We start from the raw sequence: 19,338 nt of genomic DNA, 5'->3' as shown, positions 1-19,338 counted from the left end.
TTCCTGTCTGTGTTTGTCACTCTTTTTATTTTTTCAACTTTTAATTTTTATTAGGTTTTACAAGTCTTACATTTTGTCACAAACCAATGCATAGTGCCACAATGTGAGTTAACTGAACATCCCCATCTTGTCTGGGGCAACATTTAGACGTGTAACTAACTTGACAGACTACAGACTACATTTACACATCGGTCAAGACGAACGTGACTTGCATAACAAGGACAGGACACTGCCATTGTTTAACCCAGGGGTTCTCAACTTCAGTACTCAAGACCCCCCCCCCCCCCCCCCTCAACAGGTCAGGTTTTCAGGATATCCCTGCTTCAGCACGGGTCTCTCAATCGTGCTCAGTCAAAAATTGAGCCACTGGTGCTGAAGCAGAGACTGATTGAGTCGTGTCGTTATATTGCTCTGCAATTTGTTGCTGCCCCCTCTGGCGGAGAAAGGGTTAATCGCGGTATTTATTAGCAGCGGAACATGCATGAAACTGGTAGCATGGACCTTGTGTCCTCTATGTGACTATATTGAGATGCTCTGTGCTTGTCCCTCCCCTGATCTGTGCCTGTCTGTGTTTGTGATGTCACAGGTACTGAATGAGGTCACTGAGGATAACTTGATAGACCTCGGTCCGGGTTCCCCTGCAGTCGTGAGCCCTATGGTGGGCAGCACCGCCCCCGCAGCACTAACATCTCAGCTGGGCAGGCTCGGTAATTGGGTGGAGATGCATTGTTCTGATTTGCTTTGTTCTGCATTGCTCTGCTGTGCACTACACTGCTCTGCATTGCTCTGCTGTGCACTACACTGCTCTGCATTGCTCTGCTGTGCACTACACTGCTCTGCATTGCTCTGCTGTGCACTACACTGCTCTGCATTGTTCTGCTGTGCACTACACTGCTCTGCATTGTTCTGCTGTGCACTACACTGCTCTGCATTGTTCTGCTGTGCACTACACTGCTCTGCATTGTTCTGCTGTGCACTACACTGCTCTGCATTGTTCTGATTTGCTTTGTTCTGCATTGCTCTGCTGTGCACTACACTGCTCTGCATTGCTCTGCTGTGCACTACACTGCTCTGCATTGCTCTGCTGTGCACTACACTGCTCTGCATTGTTCTGCTGTGCACTACACTGCTCTGCATTGTTCTGCTGTGCACTACACTGCTCTGCATTGTTCTGCTGTGCACTACACTGCTCTGCATTGTTCTGCTGTGCACTACACTGCTCTGCATTGTTCTGCTGTGCACTACACTGCTCTGCATTGTTCTGATTTGCTTTGCTCTGCATTGCTCTGCTGTGCACTACACTGTTCTGCATTGTTCTGCTGTGCACTACACTGCTCTGCATTGCTCTGCTGTGCACTACACTGCTCTGCATTGTTCTGATTTGCTTTGTTCTGCATTGCTCTGATGAGCTTTGTTGTGTTCTGTACCACTGTGCTCTGTTCTGCACGGCTCTGTTCTGCTTTGCTTTGTTCTGCACGGCTCTGCTTGTTCTGCTCTGCTTTGTTCTGCACTGCTGTGCTTTGTTCTGCACTGCTATGCTTTGTTCTGCACTGCTGTGCTTTGTTCTGCACTGCTGTGCTTTGTTCTGCTCTGCTGTGCTTTGTTCTGCACTGCTGTGCTTTGTTCTGCACTGCTCTGCTTTGTTCTGCACTGCTGTGCTTTGTTCTGCTCTGCTGTGCTTTGTTCTGCACTGCTGTGCTTTGTTCTGCACTGCTGTGCTTTGTTCTGCACTGCTGTGCTTTGTTCTGCACTGCTGTGCTTTGTTCTACTCTGCACTGCTGTGCTTTGTTCTGCACTGCTGTGCTTTGTTCTGCACTGCTGTGCTTTGTTCTGCACTGCTGTGCTTTGTTCTGCACTGCTGTGCTTTGTTCTACTCTGCACTGCTGTGCTCTGCTTTGTTGGTCAGGGCAGTCTAGTCCACAGGTAGGTTAGTCACTGAACTGTTATAGTGCCGTTTGGGTTGCAATAACGTCCTGATCGTCACTGTAATGAATAAACCTTCTGTACATCTATCCTTGAAAGCTCTGCACGTGGGGGATTGCACGCACACGGGGATTGCACGCACACGGGGATTGCACGCACACGGGGATTGAACGCACGCGCGGGATTGCACGCACGCGCGGGATTGCACGCACGCGCGGGATTGCACGCACGCGGGGCATTGCACGCACGCGGGGCATTGCACGCACGCGGGGCATTGCACGCACACGGGGGATTGCACACGGGGTTAGGAGGCCTGGAAATCCCGGAGCGCACGCTTCATCCTGTGTGAAATTTCTGATCCCGCCGCCGTGTTTTCTTACAGACGTGGGCACAACCAGTGTCAGTAGCACTCTCCGCTCGCTGCCGCCCGCTAACCCCCCACGGGAGGACTTTGACATGTTCGTACACACTAGCACCAACTCGTTGGCTGATCAGCGTAAGAAGTGAGTGTGCAGCGCAGAGACTGTTATATCCACTCTAGTTTGCCCTCCTAAAGTAAAATCTCACATCCTTTTTGTTCTGTTTTCTTTCCCTGTTATGTTTATGTTTTTGATGACGGCCCCGCTCTTCAGGGAGTTTGTTTCATGCATCCACTACTCTTTCAGTGAATAAGTATTTTCTTTCAGTGTCTATTCCAGGGTGGCAGACATTTTTTCAGGTGTGCCAATAAATGGGCACAATTTTCTTTTTTCGTGGGCCAATGTCCTACTGCCCCCCTCCTCCTCACTCACTCCCCCCTTCCACTCTCTCAATAGCCCCCTCCCTCCTCTCTTACTCAATTCCTTCTCCCCCACTCCTCTCTCTCAATTCCCCCCTCCACTCCTCTCTCTCAATTCCTCCCCCCACTTCTCTCTCAATTCCTCCCTCCACTCCTCTCACTCAATTCCCCCCCCACTCCTCTCTCTCATTTATTCCCCCGACTACTCTCTCCCTCAATTCCTTCATCCCACGCTCAATCCCCCATTCCTCCCCATCAATTCCCCTCCACTCCTCCTCCCCATAAATTCCCCCCTACTCCTCTCTCACTTCCCTCTTCCTTATTGCACCGACTTCTTCTATAGCTCGGGCGGCCAACGCCAGTCCTCAAGGGCCACCAACAGGCCAGGTATTGGGGATATCCCTGCTTCAGCACAGGTGGCTCAATCAGAGGCTCAGTCTTTGAGCTTGTGATTGAGCCACCTGTGCTGAAGCAGTGATATCCTGAAAACCTGACCTGTTGGAGGACCGGAGTTGCCCACCTCATGTACTAAACTACTTTACCCTACTGACCCATCATCCCATGGCCTTCTGTTTCAGTGTAACGTACGAGGACCCGCAGGCTCTCGGAGGGTTGGCATCGGCTCTCAATGTCCGGCAGCAAAACACAGGAGGGGTGAGTCACTGCGCTGAACCCGCCCGCCCCCCAGAGACGTTCGGAAGTGGGGGCACGGAGGCTATAGGCAGGGTACACACCCCTCACCCACATACTGGTGTGACTGCAGTTTATACTGGCAGCAAATGTTTCTTTTGGGTAATACTGCACACATTTCAATAGTAACGTCCGGGATAGAAAAAAATGGCAGAATCCTTTGTGTTCGGGGTCTTGATTGTCTTCTCAGAAGGAAATTGAAGCATGCAGTGCTGTGCTCAGCCACTAGAGGGCTCCACGTGTTTACTGATTGGCAGCGAATAGGACAGAACGGTCTCTAACGAAACGGGAAAGTGGGCCCCACACGTGCAGATGTGTGGTGGCCCGGGTCCAAATTCCTGTGCAGCGTGGAATAGTTATCTGCCCACAACCGGACACGCGCACGCTGATCCCTCATATCACACAGTGATCAGGGTGCGATTACAAAGGCTGCAGACAGTTTAAAGCCCAGAGGCAGGAAATGCACCTTACTGGTGCGCCACGGCGTGGCTATTCCGTGGTGGGCGCTGCCACCGGCGGCCGCTGCAAACCATATCCACTGTACATACGATGCGGCACAGACAGTCTTAAGTGTAGATACTGGGGAAGTCGCTGCTATTCCTGGTGTTTAAGGGGGATTTAAATGGTAACCCTATAGGAAGCCACAACTGATGATGCTGCACCTTCCTATTGGCCCAAGTTTTAGCAGACATTTTGTTTCCCCCAAGGAAGCGTTAAACCCTTGTAACTTCACTGGTAAGCGGGGGCTGGCGGGGACCTGGAAATAAAGGCGTTAGGTTCAGGGAAGACCCCCAGTTCCCAGCCAGTAAAATAAAAGGGGGGGCTAAATAGAAATGAGTTAAGAGGAAGTTGCTCGTTTAAGTACTGGATAACCCATCTTGTTTATGCAGTAGCAACGTTTCGGCGTTCTGCCGCACCTTCGTCAGGCCGGCGTGACTCCAGCACAAACGCGTCACACATCCGGGAGAGAGTTGGAGAGTGTATGACAAACGACAGAGCAGTCCACTCGCATGTTATAGTTCTGTAACTAATCCCAAAGCACAGAGGCGTTCATTGTTACCACGTTAATACCTTCGCCTTATTTCCTGGCGCCTGGGTAATCTGTAACTAAGAAACATGGACATGTCGTGCATATCTCTTCCACGAGGCTGACACTAGTTTTGTTGATGCACAGACATGCAGAAACATTATTATTATTTTTTTGTTTTAAAAAAAGCTGCATTATATTCATTTCTGATTTTGTCGGTTCTCCTGTATTTTACTAGTCGGACTGACCAACCCCAGTCCTCAAGGGCCACCAACGGATCAGGTGTTCAGGATATCCCTATTTCAGCATAGGTGGTGCAGTCTTCGATTGAGCCACCTGTGCTGAAGCAGGGATATCCTGAACACCAGACTTGTTGGGGGCCCTTGAGGATTGGAGTTGGCCACTCCTCGACTAGAGGTACCAAGTGTTGTTTGGGTTTAACATTACTATGAGGTTGTGCCTTTCTTAGCAACGCTCCGCCCTGGTTCCGCAGCCCTCTCTGGGATAAGAGATGGCAGACGGAATGCACAAGCTTGCCCCACGCGTTCTGCGCCTGTTCATCACACACTGCAGCTTGATGTTACTCTATGTCTGGCATTATTACAGGGTACACGCCATACAGTCATCCTCTCTCCCTTCTAACGTATCTCTGTCTTTCTATTGCCACCCTTTGTTTATTCCTCTCTTCTGGGATTTTCTGGTCTTGGTCCAGAGGAGAGTTACAGGTGGAACCTCAGACATGGCGCCTATAGACAAGTGGCTTATCACTCAAGGAATGGTGAGCGTTTCACCAGCACATAATGCTACCCTCCTGTAACCCTTACATGACCTAACACTGATCCATGATCCATGTTTTACCTCCCACTCTGTACTGACCAGTCTGACCTTGCAAGGACATCATGCAGCTGGATATTTGCTGTCAATACGATGCAGGGGTAGTCCCACTTGGCTCACAAAAATAACACACCTTAAACAGAGGTTCTACTACAAAACAAAGGCTAGAGATCAAAAAGTCTTATAATAAAACAGAAGTACTTAGTCATGTCAAAGTGATGTCTTTTATTTTGTAGAAATACTCTTTATTTTCCCATTTAGATGTCATGGGGAAACTCTGCAGTCAGATACAATGATCTAGAATCATTTTATTGCAGCCATCAGGAACTTTGTAAGAGCCTCTTCAGGGCTCGTCCAAACTGTGCTGCATGCGTTGCCATGTTTAGCTTCGGAAGAATGAAGAAGGATGCTCATAGTCCTAAGAATGATCCCGTTAATTAGCTCTCAACTGGCCCATAACGAAAGCTGCAGGTGTCATTAAGTCGTAGCTTATTATAGTTGAACTTGGAGGCCCTAATGTTGCAAAGGAGTGTAACATATATCAAGATTACGTACCGGACATCCAATGTGGTAGTATACACAGTGACATCGATTCGCTTTCTTGTACAGGGGTGGCTTAATCCCAGCCCCCAGGTGCCACCAACAGGTCATGTTTTCAGGATATCCCTGCTTCAGCACATGTGGCTCGACTGAGCCACTGATTGAACCACCTGTGCTGAAGCAAGGATACCCTGGAAATCTGACCCGTTGGTGGCCCTTGAGGACTGGAGTTAGCCACCCCTGCTTTAGTATATGTTGCTGAGTAGGGACTGCACCTTTAAGATATTATTACAGGCATAGACACACATGCCAATTGAGCGTCCGTATAAACTCCAGTGAATAATCCTTGATACGCTGGCGTCCGTTGTAAAATATTCCAGCTGAGCGAAATCCTGCTGTCCTGCTCTCTCTGTCCTGTTCCTTCATAGCAGTATCTGCTCTCCTGAGATAAACACAAGTTTTACACGGGCTCTGGTGGGAGAATGTGTGTATTTACCATGTAGATAAGGAGTTTACATGATATATTAATTACAAATGTTTCCACTGGATGTTATTTAATCTGATACGCTTGTGAAAAAATTCCCCCGGATGCTCCGATTACTGCTGGGTTTATGTCCCTTGTGGGAGAGATGTTCGGACGGCCTGGTCCCAGCTGGTACACAGTTTAGTTATCAGCGCAGCTCCCATCATGTCTCAGGTGTAAGTAACAGCAGTGATTCCCATTCTGTGCCTTGCATGTGTAGTATACATGATAAAAAAAAAACTAAACACAGATCTTGTCACAGGGGAATTTGGACTTTTTCAGTGTAGTAAAGAAGTCCAAATTCCCCGTGACAAGGTCTGTGTTTACACAGCTCATAGCAGGAAACCAGTTGTTGACCAAAGTCTCGGACACGTGGACGGTTCAGCAATTGTTTTATAAAATGCATGTATGAAACTGCTGGAGCTCCCACTCATGGGGCCCCCTGGTCGGAGCGTCCCACTCACAGCCCCCCACCCGGCTGGAGCGTCCAACTCACGGTATTTTTAGCTTGCCCGCCTCTCGCCCTAGAAGCTTGTGCATGTTCACTCAGTAGAACGGATACTGTTTCCATTCACCTGTCACGATTATCCTGAGCATTATTGTGACCCAAAGCATTACCATTGCTTACATTGTCGCAGAGGTGGCCAACGCTAGTCCTCAGGGGCCACCAACAGGCCAGGTATTGGGGATATCCCTGCTTCAGCACAGGTGGCTCAATCAGTGGCTGAGTCTGACTGAGCCACCTGTGCTGAAGCAGGGATATCACTAATAACTGGCCTGTTGGTGGCCCTTGAGGAGTGGAGTTGGCCACCCTTGCATTACAGTAACCTGCAATAACAGAATGTCCCCAGCTCACCTGATAATGTAACCTGTTTTTGTGAATGGCTTTGTCAGCATTGATACTAATATCCCTGTGCAGTGGAATGGATCCGTTTGCACATTTAAGCAGTAGGAAAAGGTCCACCTGTTTGCTGCTGGCAGTTAGTCGGTTAAAGCCGGGGCTTGCTGACTATTGCCAGTGACAGCGAGATGTGTGCGCAGAGTTCAGCAGCCGGTACCTGGTGATACAGCAGTGACCAATAGTCCCAAACTGATCAATACCCACCGCCTGCAGAGTGGCACATTGTGTAGTGAGAAGAGCGCTCACCTATTGCTCTCTCGCACGATTCATGCTCACCTTGTTATCTTAAAGTGCAAATATGGTCAGAGGCCCCTGATAAGGCCGGGCGGGATTCCCACGCAGCTAAACGGTGCTACTAAATACACAGGGGAGAAGCCCTGCACAGCAATGCATTGTGGGCCTCACTGGCAGAAAGGGGTTAAGGCAGCTTTTTAATGTGTGGGAAATATCTATTCAAGTTTGATGCATAGCAACCAGGGGGTATACATTTTAATTTCTCTACGCTGCACTTCATCCGAATGTAGTTAAGGCTAGGTATTGTTTGTCTACAGTACTCGGATATGAGACCTTTTCATAGAACAGCAAGAGAGCGATGAATAGTACAGGGACTTTGGGAAGCTCTGTGCACGTGAAGGAGAGACCTGTGAGGTTTCGGGGGCTCTGTACATGTGAAGAAGAGACCTGCGAGGTTTGGAAAGCTCTGTAGACCATTAGACACATCTATGAAAATCTCTCGCGTTCCTTTAAAAGATATCACAGAGTACAATTAATTTACACTTATCAAGGACCAACAAACCCAGAGTGTATTGTATACCTTACTACAAATATAAACTTCTCACCAAAGCCATCTAATTGAAAAGAAATGAAGGTTTTTTTTCTCACAGGTGCCTGATTTGGAGAAATTCCCACTAATTCGCGGCCTAGTATGATAGACTTAAATGTATTCTCACTGCTCGAAATCAGAAGATTTCTATTGGAATGTATCGGTTCGGGCCCAGAATCTGCCCGTGTGACATTCCAGCTGTCGGAACCTCACAGCCGCAGTACATGTACAGAGAGGGAAGAGTTTGTCTGGAAGGTGTTAGGAGGGGGGCACGTCTCCAGCGGTCGTGCCGGGACATCAATGTCTCGCTGAGATTTTTAACCTTTGGCGGCGCGACTTCACAACGCTGCTTTTAACCTCTTCACTGCCAGGGAGACCCTCTGCACTGTGCTTTAGCCAACTCCGAGGTTAAAACGAGAGAGAATTGGCATTCCCATGTCACTGTCCGTCCGGTGAGGCTGTAAACCAGCGCTTCCAGGTTTCTGCGGCACATCTGTACCTAACATCTGTATAATGATAGAAATTATTGTTTTATTGTATCCACCCTTCTCCTTGGATTTCCCTGCAGACGTCCCTTGTAGGAGTGTATAGATCAGGGGTGACCAACTCCAGTTCTCAAGGGCCACCAACTGGTTAGGTTTTCGGGATATCCCTGCTTCAGCACAGGTGGCTCAATCAGTGGCTCAGTCGAAGATTGAGCCACCTGTGCTGAAGCAGGGATATCCTGAAAACCTGACCTGTTGGTGGCCCCAGAGGACTGGTGGCTACTCTTGGTATAGATTAATGAACCCCTGAATAGATCCATACATGTATCACCCTTGTCCTTCCTCTACCTGTACCATACTCTGTCTGTATTTTAATCCCATTGTCCATGTTATGATTTGCTTCTTATTTTGTTAATTTCTTTATCGTTTGCAACATATTTTACATGTTCATTTGTTTTTGTTCTATTTCTTGTATCCTGTCTTTTCTCTCTCTCTCTCCTTTTATTTTTTGTTTTGGTTTCCTCGTTCCCTTCCTTTCCATGCCCTCTGCTTGGGGAATGGTTTGTTGGCTGGCTTGCTGCGTTCCATAGATCCCGGTTGCACAGGCCTCTGTTATGGATGACATAGAGGAATGGCTCGATACAGACCTGGTGAGCTCCATTTTATATACCCTTCGTTTTGCAGTGTTACAGAAGCGTTGCCTGGTTTAGCAGATGGAGGAGCATGCAGCTCATTCTGTATCCCTTGCATACACGATGCATCAATTGATGGCAAGATTCATGAAACATGACCATTCTTACTATTTGTATTAACCTTTTGGAGTCTCTGCCGGTCAGACTTCTGTCCACTAATGGGATGTGCGGGGGAATGTTCATTGAAGGCCACACTCCTGTTCCTTCCCACTACCTGCATAAGAATCTGTAGAGGCAATGCTAATCTATACGACCTGAGAAATTCCTGTTCCTTCCCCACTACCTGCATAAGAATCTGTAGAGGTAATGCTAATCTATACGACCTGAGAAAATTCCTGTTCCTTCCCCACTACCTGCATAAGAATCTGTAGAGGCAATGCTAAGGCCTCGGTCCCACTGCGCTCGGTGGCGCGGGCGGCCACACACGAGTTCCCCACCAGCAGGGGAATCCTGCGGAGCCGGTCCCCCCTGGCTGCACAGCTTACTACACGCTGTGGCGCGTCAGCCGCTATGGGATACAAGAGAATGGTGATCCCTAACGTTGACGCGTCACGTGGTGTGGCTGTGAGCCAATTGGGAGGGGAGGCTTCGGGAGGAGGAGAGGCTTCGGGGAGCGGGGAGGAGTGTGGAGTGAAAGCAGCGTGAGTGCCTGTCTGTGTGTGTGTATGTGTGTGCCTGAGTGCGTTTGGACACTGCCTCTGTCTGTTTGTGTGTGTGTGTTGCTTTACTTGCCTTTAATTAGCAGCCCGAGCCGTGGAGGGGGGGAGAGTAGCGGGTCCCTCCGCTCAAGCCACGCCCCCCTCCCGCTCAAGCCTCCCACTCACCTCTCGCTCCCGCTCCCTACAGACCGCATATCGCGGTCTGTGTATGTCAGCGCCCCGCCTGTCGCAGTGCGGGCGCACTGACTCTGGGAGCGGGGCCTTAGCCTAATCTATACGACTTGAGAAAATTCCTGTTCCTTCCCCACTACCTGCATAAGAATCTGTAGAGGCAATGCTAATCTATACGACCTGAGAAAATTCCTGTTCCTTCCCCACTACCTGTATAAGAATCTGTAGAGGCAATGCTAATCTATACGACCTGAGAAAATTCCTGTTCCTTCCCCACTACCTGCATAAGAATCTGTAGAGGCAATGCTAATCTATACGACCTGAGAAAATTCCTGTTCCTTCCCCACTACCTGCATAAGAATCTGTAGAGGCAATGCTAATCTATACGACCTGAGAAAATTCCTGTTCCTTCCCCACTACCTGTATAAGAATCTGTAGAGGCAATGCTAATCTATACGACCTGAGAAAATTCCTGTTCCTTCCCCACTACCTGCATAAGAATCTGTAGAGGCAATGCTAATCTATACGACCTGAGAAAATTCCTGTTCCTTCCCCACTACCTGCATAAGAATCTGTAGAGGCAATGCTAATCTATACGACCTGAGAAAATTCCTGTTCCTTCCCCACTACCTGTATAAGAATCTGTAGAGGCAATGCTAATCTATACGACCTGAGAAAATACCTGTTCTTTCCCCACTACCTGCATAAGAATCTGTAGAGGTAATGCTAATCTATACGACCTGAGAAAATTCCTGTTCCTTCCCCACTACCTGCATAAGAATCTGTAGAGGTAATGCTAATCTATATGACCTGAGAAAATTCCTGGTTTGCCCCACTAACGCCAACCTCTGCTAGCGGGGCATTCAAAGTATTGTGCAGTGAAAACATGCTATTACTCTTAAAGGAGGTGGGTATGTGCATTTATCATTTCTCTTTATACGGGTGAGGAATCTATAGGCTTTGCTGTTTGTGCCATTTGTGGAATTATTAACGACCTTTTAGTTAACATTAATGTTCAGTGTCAGTGCATCACAGGCCTTTACAGTAGTGACGGGGTTACTATTTTTTGGTCTTTACTATAATACTGTATCTGGCATTCATGTATATAGTTAATCATCAGGATTCATGATGTTGGTTTTTTTTCACTGCTACAATAAAGTACCGTGGCAATACATCCTGATGCAACGAGCTCAGCATCTCATTTGATTTAGATAAGGCGAAAGACGAGAAGTGGAGTTCTCGAGGTCACACAGAGCAGGAAGAGGGTCTTGAACTGGGCCTCCCACTTTGGAGGTCCGCACAAAGCTACTCCTCGTACCTGTAGCATTCAGCTTATCAGTGGTTGTACATGGAACTGTGGGGGTGGCAACTCCAGTCGTTATCGGCCACCAACAGGTCAGGTTTTCACGATATTCCTGCTTCAATACTGGCTGAGTCAAAGATTGAGCCACCTGTGCTGAAGCAGGCTCTTCCGCGGTTGCAGAAACAGAGCACAATGGTGATGGCAAAATAGTATGATCAAGAGGTAACTCCAGTAAAAAAAAAATCTCATTTATTAAGTCACATAGGCACAGGTAACAGACGCACCACTCGCATTTCGGCACAAATGTGCTTTATCAAGTTTTGTTGTTGTTTTTTTTACTGGAGTCACCTCTTGATCATACTATTTTTTGCCCTCACGGTTGTACTCCGCTATCCCCCCCCCCACCCCCCTCACCCTCACCTTTGTCTCCACTTCTGACGGATTTTGCACACCCTGGATTTGTCTGAATGTGAAGGACGCGCAACAGGCATCAGCCTTTGTGAGTTACCCGTCACAAATGAATGCTATTTATTGCCAATTGGAGGATGTTCATCACGCTGCATTATGGGGGGGTCAGTCTCTAGATCCCACCAGGCGTTTCTTTCTCCCTTTCACATATCAATGTTGATGCAGGATATATGTTATTTAAGGCATTCTGCACATTATGTTGCTTTATACTCTTTGTTATGCATACAAGTCCTTTATCAATCTGAGCACCATTTCATACTGGACTTGTCTTCGACTGACCCACCTGTGCTGAAGCAGGGATATCCTGAAAACCTGTTGGGGGCCTTTGAGGACTGGAGTTCTCCCCCCTCCCCCCCCCCCCCCAACATAGAATATGGGCTGGGGATTGAATACAGGACAAACATCCTGCTGTTGGTGTTGGTGACTGTCACTTAGGCTCTGATGGTTGTAAACAGCATTAACATGAAGACTAGAAAGAGGGGGGACAGGTAGAGAATCGCTTACACACAGCAATAAAATCTGCAGAAAAAAACGTGCGGGCTACGACATTTTCACGTAACCTTGTTTCCCTTCTTGGTGTATGACATTGTTTTGTAGTTCAGCGGTATCCAGCCGGCTACACACCCTACTGCGCGTACAATTTCCATACACATCGCTGCTGCTGCTGCTGCTGCTGCTGCTGCTGCATGGTTTCAACTTCCATAAGGGAAGGGGTCAGAGGAGATTTCATCTAGAGATGCCTGTTACCGTGTTCTAAAAGGACAGAGCTGTGTGGGGGGGATCTTAGGGACTTTGGCGATATTAATACTGTCTTTTTGTTACAGAAAGGAGATGAACTGGAGGAAGGCGTGACAAGTGAAGGTATGTTTGTGGGACACCCCCCCTCTCTTTCTCTCTTTCTCTCCCCTTCCACCCCTCCCCCGTCTTTCTCTCTCTTCCCCTCTCCACCCCCGTCTTTCTCTCTCCCCCTCTTTCTCTCTCTTTCTCTCTCTTTCTCTCCTCTTTTTTTTCTTCTCTTTCTATCCCCCCCCCCCCTTTATAAACAGGTGGGGGCTTTCTTTTCTGTTGCTTCTATAAATAAATAAAATATATTAGAAGATATAATAATACATATAATTTCAAAAGAAGCATTGTTCTTCAACCCTAAATGTGGAAAGCTGTTGGACAGCCACCTCTTGGAAGATGGAATAGGGGTTGGCGTTGAATGCCTGTGCGCTTTCTCTGTTATTACAGCTCTTTGATTAGAATTTGGGGTTTCAGTTTTAACCCTGTTCCTGCCAGAGAGCCAGCACAGCTTTTCAAAGCCATATGATAGCATGCAAAGCCACGTGTGGCCAGCCTTCTGCGCAGTGGCTCTAGTTTTTAGGCCAGGGGGGTTATACTGTATGAAGCCCAGAGAAAGACTTGTCCGTATTTAACCATTTCTTCTCCTGCAACATTCCCACTTTCCAGAATTCGACAAATTCTTAGAAGAAAGAGCCAAAGCTGCAGAGATGATTCCTGACCTTCCATCACCCCCCACCGCCGAGCCCGCCCCACCCGGCAACCCGGCCGGCCGCAAGAAGCAGGAGCGCTCCGAGGACGCACTCTTCGCTCTGTAAATTGCCTCTCCAGCTCCTCGCGTCCCTGTACAGCACCCATAACCTCCTCCCCCCCCCCCCCCACCCGGCTGCAGTGACCAGGCCCATAATGAAGTGCCCTGTTTGTCTGTCCCTCAGCCAACCCCCATAATAATGTCAGGATGCTGACCCTCAAGCCGTCCTTCTGACACCCCCGGGGAAAGTGTGTGTGTGTGTGTGTGTGTGTGTGTGTGTGTGTGTGTGTGTGTGTGTGTCTCCGCGTCTCCGCGCGCACACACACAATGGTTGTCCGTTCATGACCATTTTTTATTTACATACAACGAATTGAAGTAGCAGGCACTCCATATCCTCCGAACGATCTTTTATTTAACGTTTCGGCTGCCGGCACGGCCTTTGCCAAGAACAGAGCGCGGACAGCTCACTAAACCTCAAATATACTCAACTCCACTAACCAAATGTGAAAAAAAAAAAACGCAAACCGGCCAGGGGGTCAGATCACAACATAAATGATATAACTGAGGCATAGAGAACAGTGTAGCAGGCTAAACACGGAGTAACAGTATAGTGTCAGAAGCATAGACCAGGCCTTGGAGAAATCAATATCCAGAACTAGCAAATACAAATGTTACTCTGTAACAGATAATAAACACAATGGTACGCTCATAGCAAAGTATATTCAACTGTGTAAGCCACTGATTAAGCCACCTGTGCTGAAGCAGGGATATCCCAAATACCTGGCGTGTTGGTGGCCCTTGAGGACTGGAGTTGGCCGTCCCTTGTGTAGGGCATACTAGTAACCGTATAGAGTAGGGAAATGGTGGAACAATGAAATGTCTTGGTTTTCCCCCCACACTTTGTTAGTGGGGTTCAGTGTATTTAAGGTTCAGTGCGGTTGAATAAAACGATTGTTCTGAAGATACGGAGCGGCTGCTTTGATTTATATTATGTACTTAACAGTATTGTAAACAGATTGCACCTTCAATGTTACCTGATGTTAAAAGTGTGTGTGTATATAAATGTGTGTGTGTGTGTGTGTGTATATATGTATGTGTATATATACATAAGCGGACTGCCCGGGGGTTGCAGGAACAGAAAATCCGGCCCTCTAAAGGACTTTGAAACGTGGAAGGGGTTTATTTAAAGCGAATCAATGTCTCGATCCTCCTTGCGACCTTTCACAAAGCTGAATTTGACTGTGTACACGCGCACACACACACACACGCGCACACACACAACACTAATTGTCACCATTGTGTTCTAGAATTGTTCTAGCTGCATTGTTTTCTCCGTAGAAACCAGGACTTTTTTTGCCATAATGTACCTACTGCGATATAAAGCAGTGATGGGTATTACTAAGTCAGGGGTGGGGCAAATCCATTCCTCAATGACCACCAACAGGTCAGGTTTTAAGGATAGCCCTGCTTTTTCAGTCATTGGGCCCCCTGTGCTGAAGCATGGGATAACCTGACCTGTTTTCTGGCCCTTGAGGACTGGATTTGCCCCCCACCCCTGGTCTCGTCTCTTCAGAGTTCAGAGACCCCCCCCCACGAACATTAATGAGGCTTCCTGGACACATTACGCTGACATGGCGTGGGCCGGTATCAGCCGCTGGTTACCGCTGCGGGGGGTGAGAAGCCATTAGGGACCGGACACTGCAGACCTCGTTACTTTTTAAAGCTGGGGCCCAGAGTGTACGGTGATACTCTGCATCATTATAGGTGGGGGCTTGGCTTAAAAAAAAAAAAAAAAGTTCCTCGGCTTGTCCAGGTTATTGCAATCTCGCTGCATGCCTCATCTTTAAGAAAAATGAACGTTTTTTTGTTGATATATAGATAGTATAACCAGAATCGCAGGGTTTGCACAGCTTTCTTACCTCTCCGCTAATTAAGATGAACCGGGCGGGCGTCTCTCCGTAAATATCGTCCGTTATACCGTGGGATGTGATCCCGCAGGGAGTGGGGGGTTAACCTTTTCACTGCCAGATCGGCCTGCATTGCAATGCAATAGACTTGCAGGGGTGGCCAACTCCAGTCCTCGAGGGCCATCAACAGAGCCAGGTATTGGGGATATCCCTGCATCATCGCAGGTGGCGCAGTTGGATGCTGAGCCAACTGTGCTGAAGCAGGGATATCCCCAGTAGCTGGCTTGTTGGTGTCCCTTGACGGCTGGAGTTGGCTACTCCTGCAATACATTAACCTGCACAGCTATGTGATGCTGCTTCTGGTTGCAAAGGGGTTAAGTCAGTACCCAAAATATAAATCAATGGGACAGTTCTATTTATCAAGATGGGTATCACAGAATTTCTACATCGATCTCGCATGCAGATATCACATGGACTCCCCAAGAAACAGGAGTCGTAACCCCTTGGGTGCCATATTTTGCCTACCCCGGTCGATGGAAGGGTGTATGGATTATTCTAAACAGGACTTCCTAGCATTGAAAGATTTTCACTGTGTGGCTGAAACTGGGTGTCACCACCCTAAGTCCAGAGGTTATCACCAGATTTTATTCTGCTCCCGTTTTCTAGCGGTTCACAACAGAACCCGGGCTGGACCAGAACCTCATGATGGCTGGGAGATAGGTTGACAATACTGCAGGAGATGTAAACTACAGCGGATTCTGTTTAGCAAAGTCCTCCGGCTGCGAAATACAGCTCCATGCGGCAAACAAACCATGTGGTGAACGTGCGTCCGCTGTAGTGGCACAGACTTTCATACAGATCTCGCTGGCGGGGATTGATCAAGCCCTAATGCAGGGGTGAGCAACTCCAATCCTAAATGGCCACCAACAGGTCAGGGTTTAAGGATATCCCTGCTTCAGCACAGGTGGCTCAATCAAGGTCCATATGGGAACTGAAACGTTGTCTTTCCACTGCTCTTGGCTGCGTATTAAAGGAGAATTGCATGATGGACGTGTGAGTAGAGGTCTACTGTACTTTGTATCTCTGCCACTGATTGAGACACCTGTGCTGAAGCAGGGATATCCTTAAAACCTCACCTGTTGGTGGCCCTTGAGGACTAGAGTTGCCTGCCCTAATGCGAGGGGCGCACCCTGAAAATGGCGATAAATGCCATTGAGTTATGGTGTTGTGGCTTCCCACATCCCCCCGCCAGAATCCCCGTACACCGCTACAACTAACGTGTATATTTAATACCTTAAATTATTTTATATTTTATACATGCGAACACTAATTGTAGTTTCTTTAATGTTGAAAATATTTATTTGTTTATTCTTCCGTCCGCTTTATCCGATTCCGCTGTGCAAGAGTATACACGTTTTTCGAGAGTATATGGATTTTAAAGGAGTTATTAATGAGTCCAAAATATTCTCCTTCCCATGTGTCCGTCTGTTAGAGATGAAGCAATTTGTTTTGCCGAACTGTAGTGAAAATATGTAAGTATAAGTAAAATAAATAACAGAGATAACGTTCAGCACAAGGAGTCATTTATTTGCAAAGACGAGAGAAAGTCGTCATTTGTATCGTGCGAAAACCAGAAATAAAGTAACGTAAGAATTACAGGAGACCGCATAGAAAAGTGTCATAAACATGTCTTCATTTTGTTGTGTTTTTAGAGATGGGGGGGGGGGGGGGGTATCAATTCCGGTTTCTAAAAACAGGTCAGGTTTTCAGGATATCCCTGCTTCAGCACAGGTGGAGTCTTCGACTGAGTCACCTGTGCTGAAGCAGGGATATCCTGAAAACCTGACCTGTTGGGGGAGGGGGTGGTTGAGGACTGGTGTTGAGCCCCCCCCCCCTGTATCAGAGTATGAAGGATGTATGAGTTTAGGCTGTAAATGACTTGATATGTGATTCTTAGTATATGTTTAACCAGACCTTAAAGCTGCAGTTGAGTCTTTTTTTTTTTTTAATTAATTTTTTTACTTCAATAGTTTCATGTTGGCAATCTCTAATTACCTAAAGAACTGTATAGCTGCCGGTCATTTCGTTCTCCATGTATTGATCGGCGAAATTTGGTGACATCATTAGTGAAGGGATATGTTTTTCTTCTGCTTCTGTCACTCAGTGGAAGCTCATGAATATTCATGAGCACTCCTGCACTGACATGTGCTAGAGGGAGGGCAGGCCCTACAAAGGGGTGTGCCAGGGCTTGTGACAGGACATGAAGGGGCAGTGCCTTAGCAAATGCTTGTTAAAATAGAATACAAGAAAATTGGTCTTTCAAAGTTGTTGTTTTTAAAACAGAAAATGCTAAAAGTATTTTTTCTTACTACAGAACTGATTTATTAAAAAAAAACACACATGCAGGATATTGACTGAACTGCAAATTTAAAAGAGTTATGGTGGGTTAAAAAAAAGTGACAAATCTCCACCTTAGTGTACAGCAAATAAAAATATCACTTGGAGAGCATACTCGCACGTCTCAGCCAGGTCCGCAACCATGCCCTTCCCCGTTATCTCTTAGCACACAGTGCTTCCACTGCAGCCAGGGTTTCTGGGTAATGACATGCGAATGAGCAGTGTGTCACTCTTTACTTCTTGTCCATTTTAACATGGGACCCCTGTTAGCGTATCAGCACATCCTGGGTTACAGAAGTGCAGAGCCATAGTATGTGTTTGGAAGGGAATATAAACCCATAATTCCCAAGTGGGGTTAAAGGGGCAGTTCTTCTTGCATTTGTATTCTGTTATTTGTGGATTTCTTCACAAGACACAGTACTGGAACAGATCTGTTTTCACCTCCCTAGCTTTTTCTCTGCTCACTGCTTTTTTATTTATTTATTTGAATAATAATAACTTTATATAGCTCTTTTTTCCCAATGGGACTCAAAGCTTCCCAGTTACAAAAAGGGAAAAAGAAGAAAACATTTAAGGTTATAAGAGACCAAACACAAGGAAAGGAAATACAATATAGGATGGGGCGGTGCTGAAGCTATTAAATGCCGGACAGGTTGTGGATCATTAATTAAATGCCTGGGTAAGCAGGTAGGTCCTGATCCTGATTTATAGATTCCCAGAGAGTGAGCCTCTCGCACTGTATGAGTCAGACTGTTCCAGAGAGTGGGAGCAGCGCGACTAAGAGCTCGGGCGCCAAAGAACGTCACAGGGATTCTGGGAACTGTTAGGAGCCCTCCCCCTGCGGATGGGAGTGAGAGAATGGGAGTGTAGGGAAGTAGAATGCTTGTAATGGAAGTAGAAGCTCTGTCTGATAGCTGGGGACCCTGGTCATGTAGGGCTTTGAATGTCAACCAGCCAATATTACAGCAGATCCCCCATCTTGCAGGCAGCCAGTGCAGAGAACGGGTGTCATGTGGCAAGAACGGGCCTGGTCAGTTAACCACCAGGCCGCAGCATTCTGCACTAAATAAAGGTGGCGCAGCTCTGCTTGCGGACTTCCAGGGAGAGTGATCGCAGTAGCCCAGGCGTGAGGACACAAAGGCGTGGAAAAGCATAGTAAGATCCTCGGGGTGGGGGGGTTTCACTAAATGGCCGCCTTTCAGTTTCAATCAATCCGTCTGTCAGAGTAACTCAGCAGCTACAATGTATCCTTATATTACTAAGGTAACATTATCTATTGTTACAGTTTGCAGCTCAAACTGCTGGGAATATTGGCAACAAATTATCACAAACAGGAAAGTGTTGCAAAGATCTCGCACTGCTGGGGAGGTGGGATAAACCCTGCTATAGAAATCAGAGGAAGCTCAGTGTATAAAACTCATTACAATGGCATTAAGAGCTGAATTTTTCTAATACTACAGAACTGATTTTTGTTTTTAAAGCACACACATAGACATTGCTTGGATTTGCTTCTTTAAAGGTACAGTGTCACTGGAGTAAATTGAAAGCCCTTCCAAAGCTGCACACTGATCAGTTCTTCTGCTTACTGGGGTGCGAAAAGGGTTTATAGATGTGCAGATGTCGTAGTGTAAATAAAGAGTTAATATTCTATAAAGGAAGGAAGGAAGGACAGTATACGTGTGT

At 47.3% G+C, this 19,338-nt stretch overlaps 1 protein-coding gene across 6 annotated transcripts in view; it reads left to right on the top strand.

Moving 5' to 3' along the window:
- The window catches only part of TOM1L2 (target of myb1 like 2 membrane trafficking protein), a 56,760-nt gene extending 39,932 nt beyond the window's left edge, over positions 1 to 16,828 (top strand). For 2 of the 6 annotated variants that reach the window (XM_075565874.1, XM_075565872.1), the window contains exons 10-16: positions 587 to 707; positions 2,306 to 2,426; positions 3,280 to 3,355; positions 5,131 to 5,196; positions 9,115 to 9,174; positions 12,642 to 12,678; positions 13,270 to 16,828. In XM_075565874.1, the coding sequence (XP_075421989.1) occupies positions 587 to 707; positions 2,306 to 2,426; positions 3,280 to 3,355; positions 5,131 to 5,196; positions 9,115 to 9,174; positions 12,642 to 12,678; positions 13,270 to 13,418 (630 nt within the window). In that variant the 3' untranslated portion in view covers positions 13,419 to 16,828. The remainder of the gene's footprint in view (positions 1 to 586; positions 708 to 2,305; positions 2,427 to 3,279; positions 3,356 to 5,130; positions 5,197 to 9,114; positions 9,175 to 12,641; positions 12,679 to 13,269) is intronic. The other 4 variants (XM_075565876.1, XM_075565875.1, XM_075565878.1 and 1 more) reach the window with 2 other exon arrangements.
- The last annotated feature ends 2,510 nt before the right edge of the window (positions 16,829 to 19,338 follow it).

The sequence above is a fragment of the Ascaphus truei genome, chromosome 11, assembly GCF_040206685.1.
Source record: "Ascaphus truei isolate aAscTru1 chromosome 11, aAscTru1.hap1, whole genome shotgun sequence".
Taxonomy (NCBI): Eukaryota; Metazoa; Chordata; class Amphibia; order Anura; family Ascaphidae; genus Ascaphus; species Ascaphus truei.
Note: the sequence above shows the minus strand (reverse complement) of the source record. Positions and strands in the feature narration are given on the sequence as shown.